We start from the raw sequence: 19,324 nt of genomic DNA, 5'->3' as shown, positions 1-19,324 counted from the left end.
CGGACTGTTGGCAAGCCCGAACGGCATAACCTAATACGTATAGTGCCTGGATGTTGTCGAGAAGGCTGTCTTCCACTCGTCCCCTTTGCAAATGCAAACCAGGTTGTAGGCACTGTGTAGATCTAATTTCGTGAAGTACTTGGCATTGTGGAGCTACTCTAGGGCTGAAGGAAACAGGGTCAATGGGTAGCGGAACTTTACGCTTATTTCATTGATCGCCCAATAGTCAATGCATGGCCGAAGACTCCCGTCCTTCTTCTTGACAAAGAAGAATCCCACTGAAGCTGGTGATTTAGATGGTACGATAAAGCCTTTTGCTAGTTCCTCCTCATTATACTTCATAATGGTTTCAGATTCGGGTTGAGAGAGAGGGAAAATCATGCCTTTGAGAGGAGTAGAACTGGGGATTAGGTCAATGGCACAGTCACTGGGTTGGTGAGGAGTAAGCTTGGAAGCTTTGGCTTTGTTGAAGGCTTCAGATAGATCCTGGTATTTAGCGGGCAGGCCTGAGAGGTCAAAGGGTTTGCGCTCCCTCTCCTGGGAATGCGTGGATGTTTGATGTGAGATGAGACAATGACATTGACAGGATTTTGACTATTGAGCGATCTCTTGTGTTGACTATTATATGCTTTGGTTGTGTTTCTCTAGCCAGTGTAGTCCTAGGTAGACGGGGTTCTGGGGTGATTCAATGGCAAACAGTCAAATAGATTCAGTGTGGAGAGCCCCAGTTTGAAGATGGATCTCGGATGGTCGACGGGTGCTGATGTTGGTGTGGGATTCCCTGTTGGAGTGGACACGTGGAGAGCTTGTAGTGTCTTCACGAGCTCCTCAGTGAGAGAGGTGAGTCCCTGCAGCTGTTGTTGTTGTGTGGCTAGCACAGAAGCTTGAGCAAATCCCTTGAAGAGAGCAGGTAAAACATCGCTGTATCCTGAGGGGGCGAAGTCTTCTGTAACGAGGAGTCAGAGACATTCAGATCCATGTGCAATGTTTATTTCGAAAACGTAGTAGTAATAGGCAGAGGTCAGACATCAGCGTCAAGGATATCAGAGACAAATAGAATCAAGGTCGGTTACCAGGCTTGAATCAGGACAGACGGCAGACAAAAGGCAGGTCAGAGACAAAGCAAAGGGTCAATAGGGCAGGCGGCAGAGAATCGGTAGAATCAGTGCAGTCCAAGATAATACACAGGCTAACAGTCTGGAATAAACTCTCAGAAATGCTAGACAGTCTAAACAAGACTTCACGTCGAGTGAGTGTTTGGCTTCAGCTTATATAGGGAGTGGAATGAGGAACACCTGGTGGTGATTAGTCCGAGGTACAGGGCATATGGGTAATGTAGTCCAGAACAGCATTAATACTCAGGTGATGGTGCCCACCGGTGGCCGTTGGAGAGAGCCACAGAGGCCTGGGTCGTGACAGATAGATGGTCATGGATAGATATAGACAGACAGACAGACAGACAGATAGACACATGGCACACACACACCGACCAGGGAGTAGTTGAGGGTGTAAGAGAGCGCTGGTCATTCCCTCCACTCACCTACAATCCCTACCTTTGGGTTACAAGTCTGACTTTCTAATCATTACGCAGTTAACACCCCAGGTACTTACATGTATCTTTAAGGTATACCATTATGCACCCTTTAGGCATAAATAATATAATAATGTGTTAAGGAACCGCCCCAGTGACAGCATTTGTAATTTTTTCCTGAGAGTTAACAGTGTTTAAACATGCTGCATAATTTGAAGTCCTTTCACAGAATTTTCACCTTGCAAATGCAGCATAATTCACCCTAGCTTAATAAATTCTTCACAAATACTTATGTTTAAAATTATAGCTTTTTTAATTATATTGTTAATTCCCAGCAACCTGGCAATGAACAAAAATCAGGACTGAAAATATTTAGTGCAATTTTTATGTTAAAACTGATCTCAAATGATACAGTTTAAAAAAAAAAAAGTAGAACATGTATATAATTCCAACAACTGTGAATAATAAAAACTCTTTCTGAGAAATGTATGTAAATACATCCATTCTTCACAAAGCATCCTTTTATTTCATGACTTATAGAAATCAGAAATGTTTCTTCTCAGACCCTTGAGATGTGATGTATATATGCGTATTGTCTATACAAGTGTAACTGGAATTAGGTATTATTGATAGACAAGGTTAGTTGCATCACCATAGCAACAATGCATTGATCAATCGGCATGCTGGTTTGATTATTGATTGTTTGGAGGGGGGAGGACATTTCTGCTTTCTTTCCCTGCATCTCTGATCACAGAATGATGAATGTGGTGGAAGGCTTTTCATAACAAACAAGGTTTATTAAAGAAAATTCTTTTTTTCTTGTCCAAAACTAGGTCTGCACATACAGGCGTTTATGAGAGCTCAGATTCACTCATGTCTGTCATCCTTCAGCGGATCAGTGTGTGTGTGTGTGTGTGTGTGTGTGTGTATGTGTGTGTGTGTGTGTGTGTGTGTGTGTGTGTATGTGTGTGTGTGTGTGTGTATATGCTGTCTCTGGGCTTTCTCTTGACTCCTGGAGCTTGATTTAGATCTACATGCTCAAATGTCTGTTATACAGATACTTAGCATATTCCATATTCAAGCTATTTTTAACACAACATGATTTTATAGTGTTACTGGTGAAAGAACAGATAATATCTAAATATGCTAAGTGCACGAGTTTTGCGCACGCAGTCAATTAACAAATTACCGGTAGCTAATAACTTCGAGGTCAATTTTTTTTTTCTTATTGTTAATGAAAACGAAAATAAAAAAATAATACACAAAAATGTATTATTATATATTTTTTGTTCTGTTTGCATATAATAATAATAATAATAATAATAATAATAATAATAATAATTAAACGGTAGCCTAATAATGCCGAATAAAGAACTACAGATCATTTATTTTGTATAGTCTATCATCTAATCAAAACAATGATTGCATTTTTTCCTGATTACAGATTTATAGTTTAATGAATGTGCGACATTAAATCATAAATAAAGTCAGTGAATGACAGAAACCTTTGTTGTTGTTATTTTTTCCTGCAAGAAAAACACCAAACATCTGTTTCATTTATTGTTTATCACTTCCACTGTAATAATCGTTTAGGCGGGGATTTACACCATGCCCAAATTTATTTAAAACAACAAAAGCGAAAAATCATATTTACGAATAGCTTAAAATGTAAAATATAAACATGCATTTGTTGTAAACAAAGGAATATGAATCCTGAACTTTCGGAAGCGTTAATCTCATTTAAATTACAGTACAATTAAAATGAGTATCTATTTATTCTGTGTCATCTTAATTACATATAATAATAGATGATAATTATAAATGGCTGTTATTTTAGTTGACGCTTTGAAGCTGCATTCAGTCTATCAAACATATTTGTCATGTGATCAGAACAGAAACCACACACACACACACACACACACACACATATATAGCCTATAAATATACATATATATAACTTGAGACCACTTTATTTAGACACATCTAAATCTAAATATTGACAGTAAACCAAAATAGGCTATCAATTGATATCCAATAATATGCTGAGTACCACTTCATTAAATGATAGAGCAATTTTTTTTGATCGTGCATTGTCATATATTCGCCTTTCCCAAAGTGGACCGAACATCTGCTGTGGGCTTCTGGTCACCTGTGTGTGGAGGAGTTCGGGGGCCGGACGTTTGCGCGGTGGTCTCTATGCGTGATTGGCTTGTTTTGGGTCGAGGGGGGCATCCATTGAAGAATTGGTGTTGGTCATCGTGGAGGGGAGAGTGATTGGGAATCACGTGGACTTGACCGAAACAGAGAGAGAATGAGAGAGAGGGGGTCGAGCACGAGAAGCATCATCAGTTCAGAGCAGTCACCGAAACACTGAGAGGTCACCTGGAGAACCCGGATTAACCCAAACACCCCACACTGAGCAGCAGGACGAGCACATAGAGCAGGCGAAGAGAGGGAGCCATGGCAGAGGGTATGTGTCTTGATTTGAGAAGTTCTGGTCCTCTTCCTGAAGGTACAGTAGACCTTCTTCAAGGTGCTGCTTGTTTAGGAGACGCGGGGTTGGGGTCCAAGCAATGTCTTCAGGTTTCTTCTTCTCCTTCTGCCCCACTCCCTCGTGTTCGCCTCTGAGTGAGGGTTTCGTGGAGCTCCTCTTTGTTTCACCTGAGGACTGAGTTGTGAGAGTGTGTTCATGAGACTTTCGCGAGGTTTTAGGCCCGCGCTGCTCGCGCGTGGATTTCAGTTTTACTCCATCAGGCTGAAGTAGCAAAGAGTAGACAGTGTTCTGCCACGGGTTTAACCATGTTTACACACATCTGGAAAAGTCTCCATCACTTTGCACCTTAAGATCCCAGCATGCGTTGCCATTGGGACAATAGAGCATTAATAAAAGTATTTACAAAATATTTTTTATATGAAATGTTTTATTATTATTATTATTATTGATATAGGCCAGTTAATTATTCCCTGCGCTATGATCTGATCTTGATTTAATAATAATAATAACGATTAGCTATATATTGTCATTGTTATTATTAGGATATTATTTATTAGAAAAAGAGTTCAAATTGTTTTATCAGCACAATATTTGGGCAATCCGTAAAAATTTTGCATTTTTGTTAATTTAATTAATTGCGTAATATTTTTCCATTGAACACAAAATATTGAAATAATTAAAATAATTCTTCAACAGAGTTGTAGCAGATCTGCAAGTGTACGTGTTAATAGTAAATATGCGCAAGTAGGCTATGTTTTTATTTGTAATCTTTTTTGTAGTTATTTACCACAAAACAAAAAAATGGTTAACCATTTTCTGCTTAAAAAAATTAAATGAAGTTAAAGTGAACCGTTTTATTATGTGGTAGATTTATTGAATCTTTTTTTAAATTATTTTTAAATTATTTATGGAATCATAAGCACTGTTGTTAGGTATGTTTTTTCGGCGCCAATTATGATATAATGTAACTTTCTAATGCATGTTTTTCTTACATTGGAATTTTCGAGATTTCACCTTTGAATAGACATGCCTGCATGCATATATGTTCTCGTTTGTCTTGTGCCGGTGATGGTAAATGTAGATGGTTTTGCAGGAGGCTGTCCGAAAGCGGAGGAGGAGGAGGACCCTCAGTCGTTCCACGGCGAGGGCGTGTGCAAGTGGTTCAATGTTCGCATGGGCTTCGGGTTCCTGTCCATGAGCACAAGAGATGGTGTGCCTTTAGAAACTCCAGTCGATGTTTTCGTCCATCAGGTGTGTGTTCAGAAGCATGTCAACGTCTAGTAATTTCCATAAACGGCATTATGATCAGATTAATGTAGCGCTGAAATTATGTTAGCATCACCCTGGTACCTTCCAAAAACAAAACAAAAGAAAGGGATTTTTGGATTATTCCCGAAAATAATCTCTGTGACCAACAAAAGTTTATGATTCTTATACACATTATTCTTCACAAAATAACAACTTTTCTAGAAGTAAAGCTACAAGTAAAAAGCTAAACGAATTGCATCAGTCACATGAATTCAGCTCCTCCACCGCTTGCAGATCTACAAGTCTTAATTACCCATCCAAAATTAAAAGCAGTAAAAAAAAAAGGTATAGCAGCAAATCATGGCATCTGAAGAAAAAGAAAAAAAAAAAAAAAAAAAATTGTATATATATATATATATATATATATATATATATATGTATATATATATATATATATATAGCCTATATGTTTTCATTTTGAATTAAGTTTATTTTCCTTAGTCCACTGGTGGATATTTATTCTTCTGAATCATAAACTAATTTCATTTCGATCAGTTTAATAGAAACAAGACTTATGTTATTTTGTTTCTTAAGTCAATCTATCATGATTTAAGAGTCTTTAGACATTTGCAGCATGATCAGAAAAAAAATGTTTGTTAGTTTTTTGTAAAATACATTAAAAACTAATTGAGATCCATATGTGGCATTTTCACAAATTTGAAGTGTTTATAAAACAACTGATTGTGTGCTCCATAGATATTTACAATTATAGAAAATATTGAGGAAATTTCAATTTATTCCTACAATTTGGTCTTAAAGAAATCTTAAATTTGCCTTCATAAAACCTGAAGAAATACCGGTTTTAACAACAGGTTTTAACCAAAACATTAGTAGACCTTAGGAAAATGGGATTTTCCTGTATTTCAACTCTATTTGCATTGACCTCTTTTCCCATTTACTGTTTTGTTTTGTTTTGGAAAGCCAACATCTGAAACCTAAAATCACTTACAGCTCTTAAACGGCTGAAACCATGATTCCTGATTGTCCAAGCACTAGTCATACAGCATCGCTCCAAAGTGTTTGAACTTCTGCAGTAATTGTTCCCATGTAAGTGTCATGTCTTAAAACACCAGTCTGGCCTGTCAGCAATTGCACCTTCAAGGAAGCCCCCTTTACGCTTGTTTCCTGCCATAAAGTCATTAGCTAGATACGTGTATGCTTTTGAAGCAGCATTTAGGAACCGGTTTTCATTGAGGTGACCAACTGGGTGGCCGTTTGTGTCCCAGAAACCTGCTGTGACTATACAGCTCTGAATGTTTTTATTAGTTTTTTTCCTTCATCTGGCACATTTAGCACACCACAGTGTCGTCTTAAACAACACATAGGAGTAGCACTGGGCATGTAGTACATCTTCTGTGTTGTTGGAGAAGCTTTTAGCTGTGAGTCTGTCAGTGTCCAAGCTTTAGATTTGTGAAGTGGTTGATTGGGGTTTTCAGTAGACAAAGCCAATGCTAGATGGCTGATATAATACCATTATTTATGGAATACAGCTTAATTATGCATTTGCAAAATTGAGGTTAAGTGAACATTTATTTAACACTTAATTAAAAGGCTCAAATAATTCCCCCAAATGTCTGACTTACATTGACAACGGGGAGTGATCAGTTCTCTGGAAATGGTCAGCTCTTGGCCTGGTGTAGTCTATATATCATTCATTCATGATCCACGTGCTGCACACACGCTCGGTCGTGACAGCGGGTCTCAGATACACAACATTAACTCTGAGCTCTTTATGAGAGCAGACAAAAGAAAGAGAGCGTGACGGATCCTTTCTGTCTTTGTGGACTTTTGCTTCCTGTTTTGTCACAACCCGCTTGCTTGGGATTTCTCCATCACCTGTGTGACTGTCACAAATGGATCATGTATGCTCCCTTCATAGGGTTTTACTGTAGAAAGATGCTTTGAACATTAGGGGATGTCGGTGGGAGGAAGGGAAGTTGGGGGTTGGGGGGTCACATGTGTCTAGGGAAATAGGTTAACGGTCACTTTGACCGACACACAATGGAAGTATTTGAAAGGGAACACTGCATCTGCCACAACATAGATGTAAACTGATGTTTCCACCAAACATTCATAACTACAGATCCTCTCGGGCTCCAGGAAGAACATCTGTTACACCAGTCCTCTAAGGCCAGATCTGATGATCCACTGACAGTGTGCTTGAGACATTGGTCGTATTTCTTAAAATCACATATTAAACACTCAGGAGATAAAACAGATTTCTCCTTCATTCTCAGTTTTTAAACTAAATATTGACATAAACTATGTGCTTCATAAACTGATTTATGGTATCAGTTAAATATTACTTTTTTAATATTACTTTATTCATTTCTACATTACAGTAATGAAAATGATGTAGGCTACTGACAGTTGCAGGAGGGAGATAAAAAATGCATTTCACGGTCATTGGTGCTGAAAATCTTAATGGTCATATGCACGATATAATTTTTCTGTAATTTCTAAATCTGCTCATTGTGTTCATCAACATTTATGCATTTGTCAGATGCTTTTAATCCGAAATGAAAAGGTCCACATTTACATGATCAGTTCTATCATCACAATAAGGCCTGCAGTGCGTTTGCTTCATGACATTTGGGGAAGTCACGGCCTAGTGGTTAGATAGTTTGACTCCTAACTCTAGGGTTGTGGGTTCGAATCTCGGGCCGGCAATACCATGACTGAGGTGCCCTTGAGCAAGGCCCAAACCCTCAACTGCTCCCCGGGCGCCGCAGCATAAATGATGCCCACTGCTCCGGGTGTGTGTTCATAGTGTGTGTGTGTGTGTGTGCGTGTGTACTTCGGATGGGTTAAATGCAGAGCACGAATTCTGAGTATGGCTCACCATATAGAAGAATTCCTTGTTTTATTCTCCATGGAAGAGAGAAAGAGTGATGAGAGTGTGAGTTAATGATGGGTGAACCATTCCTTTAGATAATTGACTCAGGCGCTCATTTACACTGAAACGGGAGCTCATTCTTCACAGGGGAACATGTTCACCCTCGGGATACACTAAAGCCAAGCAGCCATGTGGAGAATGTTTCTGGACCCCACAGCATCTTCCCAGTGGTCAGCGAGGGGATGTGCGGGGGATGTGTGTGTGTGTGTGTGTGTGTGTGAGGAATGCTGTAACCTGGGTCGGGGGATGGTAAGGCAAGGGTTTTTCACACATAAATCACTCGCTTTCTCTTTCATGTCTCTTAAGAACATACATCATCACATAGGCTACTGCACTAGTTAAAGAAACAGTTCACCCAAAAATATACTCACCCTCAGGCCATCTGAGATGTAGATGAATGTGTTTCTTCATGGGAACAGATCTGTAGAAATGAAGCATTCCATCTCCTGATCACCATGGATGCTCTGCAGTGAATGGGTGCCGTCAGAATGAGAGTCCAAACAGCTGAAAAACACATCACAATAATCCACACGACCCCAGTCCTTCTGTTTCTTCTCATTTTGCCTTCCTCTGGGACCTTTTTGATTGAATAGTTTTACACAGTTACACAAACACTGATGATAACAGATGTTTCGTATTTCCAAACTAACAGCAAGTTCTTGTGTTCTGTTTATATAATTACGTTATTTTTTGGTCTTGTGACTTTACTGACATTGTCCTTCCCTGGATCTCCCAGAGTAAACTGCACATGGAGGGTTTCCGCAGTCTGAAGGAGGGCGAGGCTGTTGAATTCACCTTCAAGAAGTCCTCCAAGGGTCTGGAGTCTCAGTGTGTGACGGGTCCTGGAGGGGCTCACTGTCTGGGCAGCGACAGGAGACCCAAAGGCAAGAGTGTCCAGAAACGCCGGCCCAAAGGAGACAGGTCAGTTATCTCAGAGCTGGTAACCCTTCAAAGGGAAATCCTGGAAGAGCAGTGCATCTGCAGCGCTAATGTTCATGGGTTCAGTTCCCAGGGAACACACATACTGGGAAAAAATGTATAGCCTGAATGCACTGCTAAAGTATCTGCTAAATGCGTAAATGCTAGAACATTTTAATAATCTAAAAAAACGTTCCACTAGGAAGAACTATGTATGCAGTGGAAAGATTTAAGGTTATTCACAGAACCATAGGGGCCAATAAAAAATAACTTTTTTACTAGTGTTATTCATTAACAGATTGAGACTAAATGTCTCATATGTATACCAGGGCCTTAAATGATAACCAATCTGATTTCATCTTTATTGCCATTCTGTCAGTGTATTTTATGTGCACATGAAACTGAAAAAAAAACAAAACAAGAATTAAATTTCATGCAAATGAAAGTTTTAAAATAACCTGATTAGCATTTATTGTACATGTAAACACACTCAGTCAATATTTTACATTTCAGGTAGAATTAATCCTTTAGGTGACGATTGGTGACTTTTTACTATAATCTCTCCAAAAATGTGGTTTGGTCCTCTCACCCCCTCCCCCTCCTCTGACTTTGGTTAGGGCCGCGTGGATGTGACCCGGATCAATAACTTGTTTAAAGCGCCTGGTCACTGATGCATTTATACCTGATGGATCCTGAGGCTGCTGTGTACAGAGAGGACTCAGTATTTACATCTGAAACACTTGAAATATTAACTGCAGGGAAGCAGTTTTAGATGTGATTTGTAAAAGGAAATAAATTATGCCTCAGAACTGTACATTTGATTTTGCATATGAAGAGTGAGGAGAATATTTCATGCTGTTTTTGCTCCCTGGAGCCAAACAGTACCAAAACAAACCTTTCTCAGCCCTCGGAGCGATTGGAAGTTAGAGGTGTATGGTTTAACCCATCAGTCAGTCCGGTCTGATCACTGTCGACAGGATCAGATCACTGCGTCCTCAGAGGGTCTTACGAGGCCTGCGTTCAATACATCCCTGGAGCACGCTACCTCTTTGAGAAAACCACATCTGTCCATCATGATTATTCATTCATTTCAGTCGACTCACTGCACTTGTTTTACTGAAACGGCCTTAAAACAAAAAAGAAAAAGAAAAAAAGACACTTTATCATACAGATGTTTTCAGACTCTTAATAGCATGTTATATACAATTAAATAATAATGTATTATAGTTCAAATTTTTATTATATGCAATTACAGTAAAAATGTGTCATTCAAAACTATTGTATTATTGAAATTTATATTCAAATTTGAATGATATTGTTTTAAAAATATTTGTATTTACACATTTGTAATGATGAAGTGACATGTCAGCACATTTAAAACATGTTTATTTTTAATAAAAGATCAAATAATGCACTACAGTTAAAATTATAATTATGTATTTTACATGTGCTTTAGCATGTTAAGCAGTATCAAAATAAGTATGCATCTTTAAACCACAACAAAAGGTTTTTAAAACCTGATTTAAAATGTACATTAAGTAAATCTTTTAATATGACATTATTTTCTGTACTTAAGTGTGTACCAAAGAAGTATAAAAAAATGTCTCTTTAAGTACACTTAAGTGTCCATTTATTTTATTAATGTGGTCTACAAGTACAGTTTTTTAAAATAGACTTTTAAGATTTGAAGAAGACTACACGTGCACATTCAGTACAATTAAACACACTTGTGTTTCACAAGGAGAGCTGAATGTTTGACTTCAGGATGCAGAGGAGAAAAGGCTGCGGTTTATTTAATTGATAACAGATGAAGGTGCCCGAGAGAGGTCAGGGGTCAGGATTGCCATGGAAACTGCATGTGTTTAGGGACTGGGTGGGGTGTTTGGACTGCGTAAGGTCATAGTTCATAGGTTGCTGCTGCAGTTTTTTCAAACAAAGGCCGTGATTTCCTTCTGCACGCTTGGCCTGCTGTCCGTCCATGCCGCGTGATGAAGGCCCCGGGTCAGTGCCTGTAAACCACCAGAAGTCTCTCTAGTGTCCCCCAGAAGTCCCCTGTGCCCTGCGGTCACCCACATGACCTCAGCAGAGTGGACATCAATGCAGCAGCCACTGCCCCATACCAGACGCCCATATGTCACCGCTCCACACATGGCCCTCCTCTAAATAACTGTGTACACTCGGACAGCCTGGGCATGAATGGACACTCAGGAAAACACATTTCTAAATACACTTGAATACAATTTGTATTCATTTATTTATTTTAAACCATTGTTTAAAAGTACAAGTATCTGGCCAAAAACATACCTGAGAAAATTAAAAAAGTACAACTTTAAATTGTAACTGGGTATTTAAGAGAGAGAGAGAGAGAGAGAGAGAGAGAGAGAGAGAGAGAGAGAAAATCTTGTTTTCTCAATACAGTGTGAAATTGGTTCAAATTAGACAACATAAAATCTTCTGTCAGACAGATTTGGGCAAAGTAAGAAATAAAACAAAAGCACAATGACTGCAGGTCAAAAAAATGCAATCTATCTAGTGCAACAATAATGCAGCATACAGAACTCAAAAAATACAGACATCACACCTTCATCCCATCCCATATGTATGCAACTGATGTCTTCAGATGAACATTGAACAGCGAAGATGACGGTAACCCAGACAAGCCCTGCTGATGAATCTGTGTCTTCTTAAGTGAAATGATACAAATGTTAATATTTTAAACTTGACCGTCGTGTTTGCTTTGTGCAGGGTCTGAAGCTGAGATGTGTGTACTTCATGCATGACAACAAACCTCACTGGTTCTCACATGTCAAAAGCATTTTTGAGCTTCTACTTACCATATTTAATGTGCATAAGATAAAATAAAAATGCACAAATGTAAGGAGTTTTTTTTTAGTTTTAAAGAGTCAATACTGTTAATTTCTTCAGAAATGCAATCAAGTAAAAGTACAAGGAGTCAGTTTAAATTGGACTTGAATTAAGTGCAAATACCACAAAAATAATACTTAAGTACAGTAATCAAGTAAAACTACTGAAGCATATGTAACACCCCTGAGGTCTGGGTTTTATAAAACACATCCTGGATTTGATCAGGATTTGAGTCTAACCCTGCTGTAAGTCACTCACGTGATATTGTTCATATGGTGATTGTGTTATTAATTTAAGTACGTTTCTTTTTATAATTGTTTGGCAGGTGTTATAACTGTGGCGGTCTGGACCATCATGCCAAAGAGTGCAAGTTGCCTCCTCAGCCCAAAAGATGCCATTTCTGCCAAAGTGTTGCGCACATGGTCGCCAACTGCCCCGCCAAAGCCCAGCAGTCGTCTCAGGGGTCTCAGGGAAGGTCTAGCGGTGTCGAAGAGGAGAAAACGGAGCACAGTCATTCCCCGTCACCCACCAACTGAGACAGCAGAGGACGGTGGGACCACGCTTGAAAACCAATCATATCACTAAACTGGAAAAGAAAAAACACATGCTAATGCTGCTGTTGGAAATCCCTCAGGTCTATAAAAGCAACAGATGAGAAGAATGTGTCTTTTTTTATTAACACTCAGGAATACAGCTGCGCTCAGGAATTTCAGTACAATGTTTGATGTGTTTATACAAGTTATCTCCTATCTCATTAATGGTTCGTTTATATGACAACAATGTACTAAAACAGTCATACAAATGTAGTCAAAACAATGCCCAATCTCTCGGATCTGTGTAAACTGCTAAAACACTACATTATTATTCATGCCAGGCCAGTAGTTGGCGTTGTCACTTCGTAAAGAAACATTATGCATCTATGAACCTACATATTCTTCAAGTATAATAATGAATAATACGTATGCGCAAATTTTTTTTCACAGATTTATGTTTTAGTAGTTTACACAGACTATAACAATATTGTTTTTAAAAAACGTGTGCTTTGAAATGTGAAAGTTTGCGTTTTCAGGTTTCAAAAGAGCCATTGTTGTGAACGAACAGCCAAAACGCATGAAACGTTTTCTGTTTTGAGTTGAAAACAGCGTTGTGTAAACTCCCCAAGTTATTTTTCAAAGTGTTTTCTCTGCTGAGCTCGTCTAGGATTGGCGAAAGGAATATACCCAAAGCAAAAGTTTTATTCTGACAGATTGACTGTTCGATGCATTTGAATGTTTCTTGTATTTCTTGATGCTTTAATGAAAATGTTTTGGTGGTGTGTTGGGTTGTGGGGGGTTTGGCAATTGCCAGTTTTGCAATAGACTCTCCTGATCACCATGGACCAAATGAATGTTAAACCGCTGCCCAGCGCTTCCTTTTATACGTGTCCAAATCTGCCACTAGTGATCTGCAGATATCTTCAAACAATAACTCAATTTATTAGATATGAAAGTACATAATCAATCACACTTTTATCTCTAAACTTCAGTCTACAGTCAAATCTCGGCTTGATCATATCTTAAATGCTGCTGATCTGTGTGTCTGCTAGCAATATATTTTGTTATTTGTCTTTGACAATAGGTCTCAGGGGTTTTCTTGGAGAGAGAAATAAGTTATTCTTCTAAACGAACCCATTCCTACATCGATGGTGAAGACATCGGCTCCTGTAATGTTTGGAATGTATTTAACAGCCTTTTACTCCCATTTTACAGGAGGAGCTGAACAACTTATTTAATATACATATATATACATACAGTTTATGTAAACCTATTATTATCCTTTATGCATAGTATTTATTTATAGCAATGTGTTCTGCATCTTCTCCACAACGTAAAAGAGACTCTACCTCAAGTAGCTCAGAGTTATTTCAATCATCATGTGCCACGAATCAGCTGATGCGGATGACACTGGTTTGTGTGTGTTTGTGTTTATTGCACTGGTTTTGTTACTGTGAAGCATTGTTTTCTCTCTCCGTCTGTGCTGAAGACTGCACTCGGCCTCTCGTCTTACAGATTTATGCTTTATTTTTCAGTCACCATTTGACCTATAAATGCCTTTTACTTCGCCAGTTTTGAATCAGATTGTATTGTATGTCAGATTATATTATTAATATTACATTAGGGTGAGGTAGACATGATTTGTGACATGAATTATATTATTTTATTACAGTTCCATACCATCATAATCATTTTAATTACTGGCTTTTCGAGATTTGATCAAACAACAAAAGGTCTGTATATCCAGACTGTTGTGGTTGTCCCTTATATAAGATGGAAACATGATATTCAATCCATTCCTTTATGCAATAATATTTAAGTTCCTGTATTTAATAAAAGAAGGAATCCTACAAAGTTTTGCACCGTTTAGACGTGTTCACGCTGTTTTTGACTATCGTGTTGATGTTGGGAATCACTCCTTGAACATTTGAATGTAATGTGAAGTTTTCAATGTTTTTTCATCTAATAAATTTAGCGGAATGAAAAAAAAGACAGCATGTGACTTATTTTCTCGATATTTTATTTATGCGTACATTTCCAGCCCTAAAACTGCCTTTAAAATTTATAATATTTTAAGTTATGGAAATCTCTATCAACATAATTAGTTTTTATCAGTACAATCTCTATAAAAAGCTACATGTATTCTGAATTCACAGCTGCATTTACACTGATTTTCCCCACTATGCAGTCGTTTTAGAACTTGAACAAAAATATTAGTGCGCGCATATTGCCATCTTGATGGTAACTTGACGAATACAACTCTAGTGCAGCGTCACCTTATGAATATTAATTACGCAATGTGACGTAACGCCCGGAAGTCTTACCCGATTGGCTAAAGGACAGGCGTTGGTAAGTGGGCGCTGGTCGGGCTCGCCAATGAACGAATTTGAGTTCTCAAAGAAACGTATAAGGGCTTGGGTTATGATTTGGAAAGCACAGGACGTGCGCGATCCCGTGACTGTTGCTAATTAATATTCATTAGCAGTGTCTTCGCCTCTACTACAAGCTTTACGGTACCAACATGGCCACTTACTTGACAGTAAACATGGAGTTCTGACCCCTTGTGCTTAATTAAACGTTGCATGACTATAATATTTAGATATTGCATATATCACAGCTTTAAAATGCAGCTAACGCGAGTCGCATCTTTTTTAGTCCGGGGCCACAGCGTTTCCCGATCTGGAGCAGTCCTCATTAAAAACAGCTACTGTGTGTCTGCAGTCAGAGACAGCACTGCACTGCTCTACAGAAGACACGGAGAGCCCTCACAAGCTGTCCAGTAAGCATGCCCTCATAACAACAGATAATAGCATGCTGTCAGTTTTATAAAGCTCCCTGCATGATTGACAGGTTGGAGTCACTGCACCTGACCCAGGTGGGACCTGAAAGTGTCCTGGTGAAGATGCTGGCGGCTCCCATCAACCCCTCTGATTTAAACATGATTCAAGGCAAGAGCAATACATTTAATAAATAAACCTTTACCAATGCATTGACTCATAGTGGGCAAATGCAAGTCTTTACGAGTAAGCAGGCAAATTTCTCCTCAAAGTCAAATGAAAAAAAAAAAAATTGGTTAGGAAAGTAAAGGCTGTTTTGACATTTATGCATTGTAATATTATTTTAACAACATTTTCCTCCAAATTCTCATCACATTACGTGGTCTGGATGATTGTGCTGTTGTTTTAGTTAATTTCAGCAACTACAAATGCTACCATGATGTATACGTTTTTTTATATGACAAAAAAAATGAATTTGTTAAAAATAATTGTATTACATTTACTCAATCTTTTTTTCTATTGCAATAATGAAAACGTGATTTTTTTTACATCACATAATGGGAACTGAGTGGAAAATGTCATATTTCCTTCTGTTAAACCAGGAAACACTGAATTGGATGCAACGTTCAGCTCTGATTTTGCACATTCACTGTCTCTTCTGTAACAGGCACATATGCCCTCCTGCCTGAGCTTCCAGCGGTGGGGGGCAATGAGGGTGTGGGCCAGGTCATGGAGGTGGGTGACAAGGTGAAGGCACTCAAGGTGGGCGACTGGGTGATCCCAAGAGATGCCGGCGTCGGTGAGCATTCAGTTTACATTCAGACGCCTGGTGTGGTCAATGTGATCATCAGTCAATCTCTAACAGCCCTGCACTGACCTGCACAGGAACGTGGAGAACAGCAGCTGTTCTGAAGGCTGATGATCTGGTGACTTTGCCTAAAGACATTCCCGTGCTGTCTGCTGCCACGTTGGGAGTCAATCCCTGTACAGCTTTTAGGATGCTCACAGACTTTGAGGAGCTCAAACCAGGTCGGCAGCGCTTAACTCTATCCTAACCACTCATCATTCAACAGAGGTCTTTACTGAACTCTGTATGTTAGGAGACACAGTCATCCAGAACGCAGCTAACAGCGGCGTCGGACAAGCTGTCATCCAGATCGCTGCTGCTAAGGGCATTCAAACCATCAATGTCATCAGAGACAGGTAAAAACAAACTTAAAGGACTAGTTCACCCCAAAATTTAAATGTGCTCACCTTCAGACCATCCAAGATGTAGACGATGAACAGATTTGGAGAAATGTAGCATTGCATCACTTGCATTTGTTTATATAATTTGTATTGTTTGTGACTTGGTTGGTTTTGTTTGTGGTTTAAGGCCAGACCTGCAGCATCTCTCTGACCGACTGACCGCTCTGGGAGCCACACACGTCATCACAGAGGAGACTCTCCGACGGCCAGAAATCAAGGAGCTGTTCAAGGTCTTGTCTACAAGTGAACTGTGTGTTATAAAAGCATGACGTAAAATCCTTCTGTAGCTTGAGAGAGATTCTGTATTTGATGGTGCTCGGGGCTTTGCTTTTAACAGTCGTGTCCTCGGCCTAAACTAGCTCTGAATGGAGTCGGAGGAAAGAGCGCCACAGAGCTGCTACGTCATTTACAGTAAGTGGCTACATTACCGAAACAGAGAAATGAAGATTTAAAAAATATCCACCAGCTTCTTTAGTGACCTTCATCCCAAAAGAGTTTTTATAAAGCCCAAGGGGGCAAAAGTATATATTATATTATATTATATTATATTATATTATATTATATTATAAAGTATATAACATCTGCTTTTATCCAAAGCAACTTACAGTGCATTCAGGCTAATATTTTTTACCTAACATATGTTCCCCCTGGGAATCGAACGCACAACCTTTTGTGATACCAGTGAGCCACAGGAACACTACAATCCAGGTTACTGTAAAAACAAAAAATACAAGCAGCTTTGTCATAATTTGTCATACAGCAGAAATACTCATCAATATAATAGGAGCCCCTTTAATATTGTGTATCCGCGGATGTGTTCTGCCATGAGAAATGCCCATATAAGGAGTTCCCCCCTTGTTTACGTCATGAAGAGACACGATTGAAAAAAGAAAAATTATCCTAAATTTGTATGAACTCGAAAGTAAGAATTTTGACACAGATTTATCTGTTATACGTCAAACCAAATAGTTTTTTGAAACTTTATCCATGCTTAGCATGAGAATCCAACTCTTCAACAGTGTAAAGAACTCTGAATGCATGAAACAGCATTGTACCCCCATAATGCTAATTAAAATGTAAAAACTGTAAGATTACCTTGGTTTATCATGAAAACTGGTAACTGATTCATCCTTAGTTTGAAGGAGGCCTACATATCAACTGCTGTTCAAAAACGTGAACCAAACAAGTCAGCGGTACATTACAAACTTAGATTTGATCCAATAGGACTCTTGATAAGCACTGTGTAGTAGGTCTAAATGAACGAATGAGGTGTCTGTGTTCCTCAGAAGCGGAGGGAGTATGGTGACCTACGGTGGGATGGCCAAACAACCAGTCACTGTCCCAGTGGTGAGTTTAACGGCTCTGATCAGACTCAATATCTGCCTTTTTATATTTCTAGTGGAAGATGCATACAGTCATGCTCCTGTCATGTGGTGCACATAGCAATTCTAGAAGTGTGCTGTGTTCTTTAGAGTGCACTGATCTTCAAAGATGTGAAAATAAGAGGTTTCTGGGTGACCCAATGGAAGAGAGACAACAAACACGGTGAGTGTCTCCAGGAAAAGTTCACTGAAGCTTTCTTAAAATCGTGCTGTTGTTTGAGGATCAATAGAGTTTAATCCGAAATCCTCCTTGGCACCTTTGGCCTCTTGTGATAGATGAGGACGCCTTACGTAGCATGCTGGATGAACTCTGCGTCCTCATCCGTGCCGGGAAGCTGTCGGCTCCAGCTTGCACTGAAGTGAGCCTTCAAGACTTCAGAAAGGCCCTGGAGAACGCCATGAAGCCGTATGTGTCCACCAAACAAGTTTTTGTCATGTGACCCCATTTGAGTGTCTTGCGTGCATTCACATTCACTACTCGCCAAGAAAGTGTTTAATGTTAGGCATCTTGGCAGATTACTGTTGCTATCTCACATGCAGCCAATGTGTAAATCCTCATATTCATGTTGAAAGCAGATATTCCTGTCATTTATAAAATCCTGTAACAGACTGAATAATGAGAAATGACGAAATGTAAAAAAACAAACAACATTTTGTTAATGATAATAATTAGTTCAACAGTAATAAACACATTGTAAATGTGCATAAAGATACTCTGACTGAGGTGGATAATGTTTTTTATTCTGTAAGAAAGCATGACAGAAACACTTGTCTAATCAATTCCTGGATGCCTCAACAGATCATGAAAATAATCAATGTTTTTGGAGCAGCAAATCATATTATGATTTCAGAAGCATCACGTGACACTTGAGACCGGAGTACTGATGCTGAAATTCAACTTTGTTATCACATTAATACATTTAGAAAACTGCTATTTTTAGCTGTAATATTTCACAATAGTCTTGTTTTTACATTTACTCATTGAGTAGACACGTTTATCCAAAGCCTCTTACAGTTGAGGAATGCAACCATCGATTCATCAAAGTTTACTCTTATTTTTTGATCAAATAAAAGCAGCCTTGGTGACCAATGATGACGAATGCAGATTGAAATGTTCTCAGGTTACACATGTAACCATGCTTCCCTGAGAAGGGGAAAAGGACACTGCTTCCTCTAGTGGACACTGTGGGGAATGCCTTGAGCGTGACCAGTGTCTGAAGCATGTGTGAAAACACTCCAGTTTGAGGTCATTAGTGGAGAGCCTGGAAGTATAAGGGGACACCTGTAATACAAGTCATTAACTTCTGTGTTAGAAGGCTTTGTAGACAGGCAAGCCCCTGCCTCATGCATATACCTATATAGTCTTGAGTAT

General features: G+C 39.0%; 2 protein-coding genes across 3 annotated transcripts; both read left to right on the top strand.

The window, feature by feature from the left end:
- The first annotated feature begins 3,820 nt into the window (after positions 1–3,820).
- lin28aa (lin-28 homolog Aa) lies at positions 3,821–12,596 on the top strand. Its single transcript, XM_026228430.1, has 4 exons — positions 3,821–4,001; positions 5,119–5,276; positions 8,966–9,150; positions 12,338–12,596. Exons 1-4 carry the CDS (start codon positions 3,992–3,994, stop codon positions 12,546–12,548), a joined length of 564 nt encoding a protein of 187 aa, XP_026084215.1. The 5' UTR covers positions 3,821–3,991; the 3' UTR covers positions 12,549–12,596.
- A 2,440-nt stretch (positions 12,597–15,036) lies between these two features.
- mecr (mitochondrial trans-2-enoyl-CoA reductase) lies at positions 15,037–19,046 on the top strand. 2 transcript variants are annotated; one of them, XM_026228429.1, is made up of 10 exons: positions 15,037–15,324; positions 15,396–15,493; positions 15,990–16,121; positions 16,208–16,351; positions 16,423–16,525; positions 16,698–16,800; positions 16,908–16,981; positions 17,860–17,917; positions 18,043–18,115; positions 18,229–19,046. In XM_026228429.1, the coding sequence occupies exons 1-10, from the start codon at positions 15,128–15,130 to the stop codon at positions 18,390–18,392; spliced, it is 1,146 nt and encodes a 381-aa protein (XP_026084214.1). In that variant the 5' UTR covers positions 15,037–15,127; the 3' UTR covers positions 18,393–19,046. The 2 variants fall into 2 exon arrangements, with proteins under 2 accessions (XP_026084214.1, XP_026084213.1); XM_026228428.1 differs by having other exon boundaries at positions 17,857–17,917.
- The last annotated feature ends 278 nt before the right edge of the window (positions 19,047–19,324 follow it).

Source organism: Carassius auratus, chromosome 41, assembly GCF_003368295.1.
Source record: "Carassius auratus strain Wakin chromosome 41, ASM336829v1, whole genome shotgun sequence".
Classification (NCBI taxonomy): Eukaryota; Metazoa; Chordata; class Actinopteri; order Cypriniformes; family Cyprinidae; genus Carassius; species Carassius auratus.
The sequence above is the reverse complement of the archived record's forward strand: the minus strand, read 5'-3'. Positions and strand labels throughout refer to the sequence as shown.

Excerpts from the sequence above, each read along its gene's own strand:
- lin28aa (XM_026228430.1), top strand. Across the intron at positions 5,277-8,965 it reads TCGATGTTTTCGTCCATCAG|AGTAAACTGCACATGGAGGG; the intron begins GTGTGTGTTCAG and ends TGGATCTCCCAG. Across the intron at positions 9,151-12,337 it reads CGCCGGCCCAAAGGAGACAG|GTGTTATAACTGTGGCGGTC; the intron begins GTCAGTTATCTC and ends ATTGTTTGGCAG.
- mecr (XM_026228428.1), top strand. The coding sequence starts at position 15,128 with ATGACTATAATATTTAGATATTGCATATATCACAGCTTTAAAATGCAG. Across the intron at positions 15,494-15,989 it reads TGATTTAAACATGATTCAAG|GCACATATGCCCTCCTGCCT; the intron begins GCAAGAGCAATA and ends CTTCTGTAACAG. Across the intron at positions 16,122-16,207 it reads CCCAAGAGATGCCGGCGTCG|GAACGTGGAGAACAGCAGCT; the intron begins GTGAGCATTCAG and ends TGACCTGCACAG.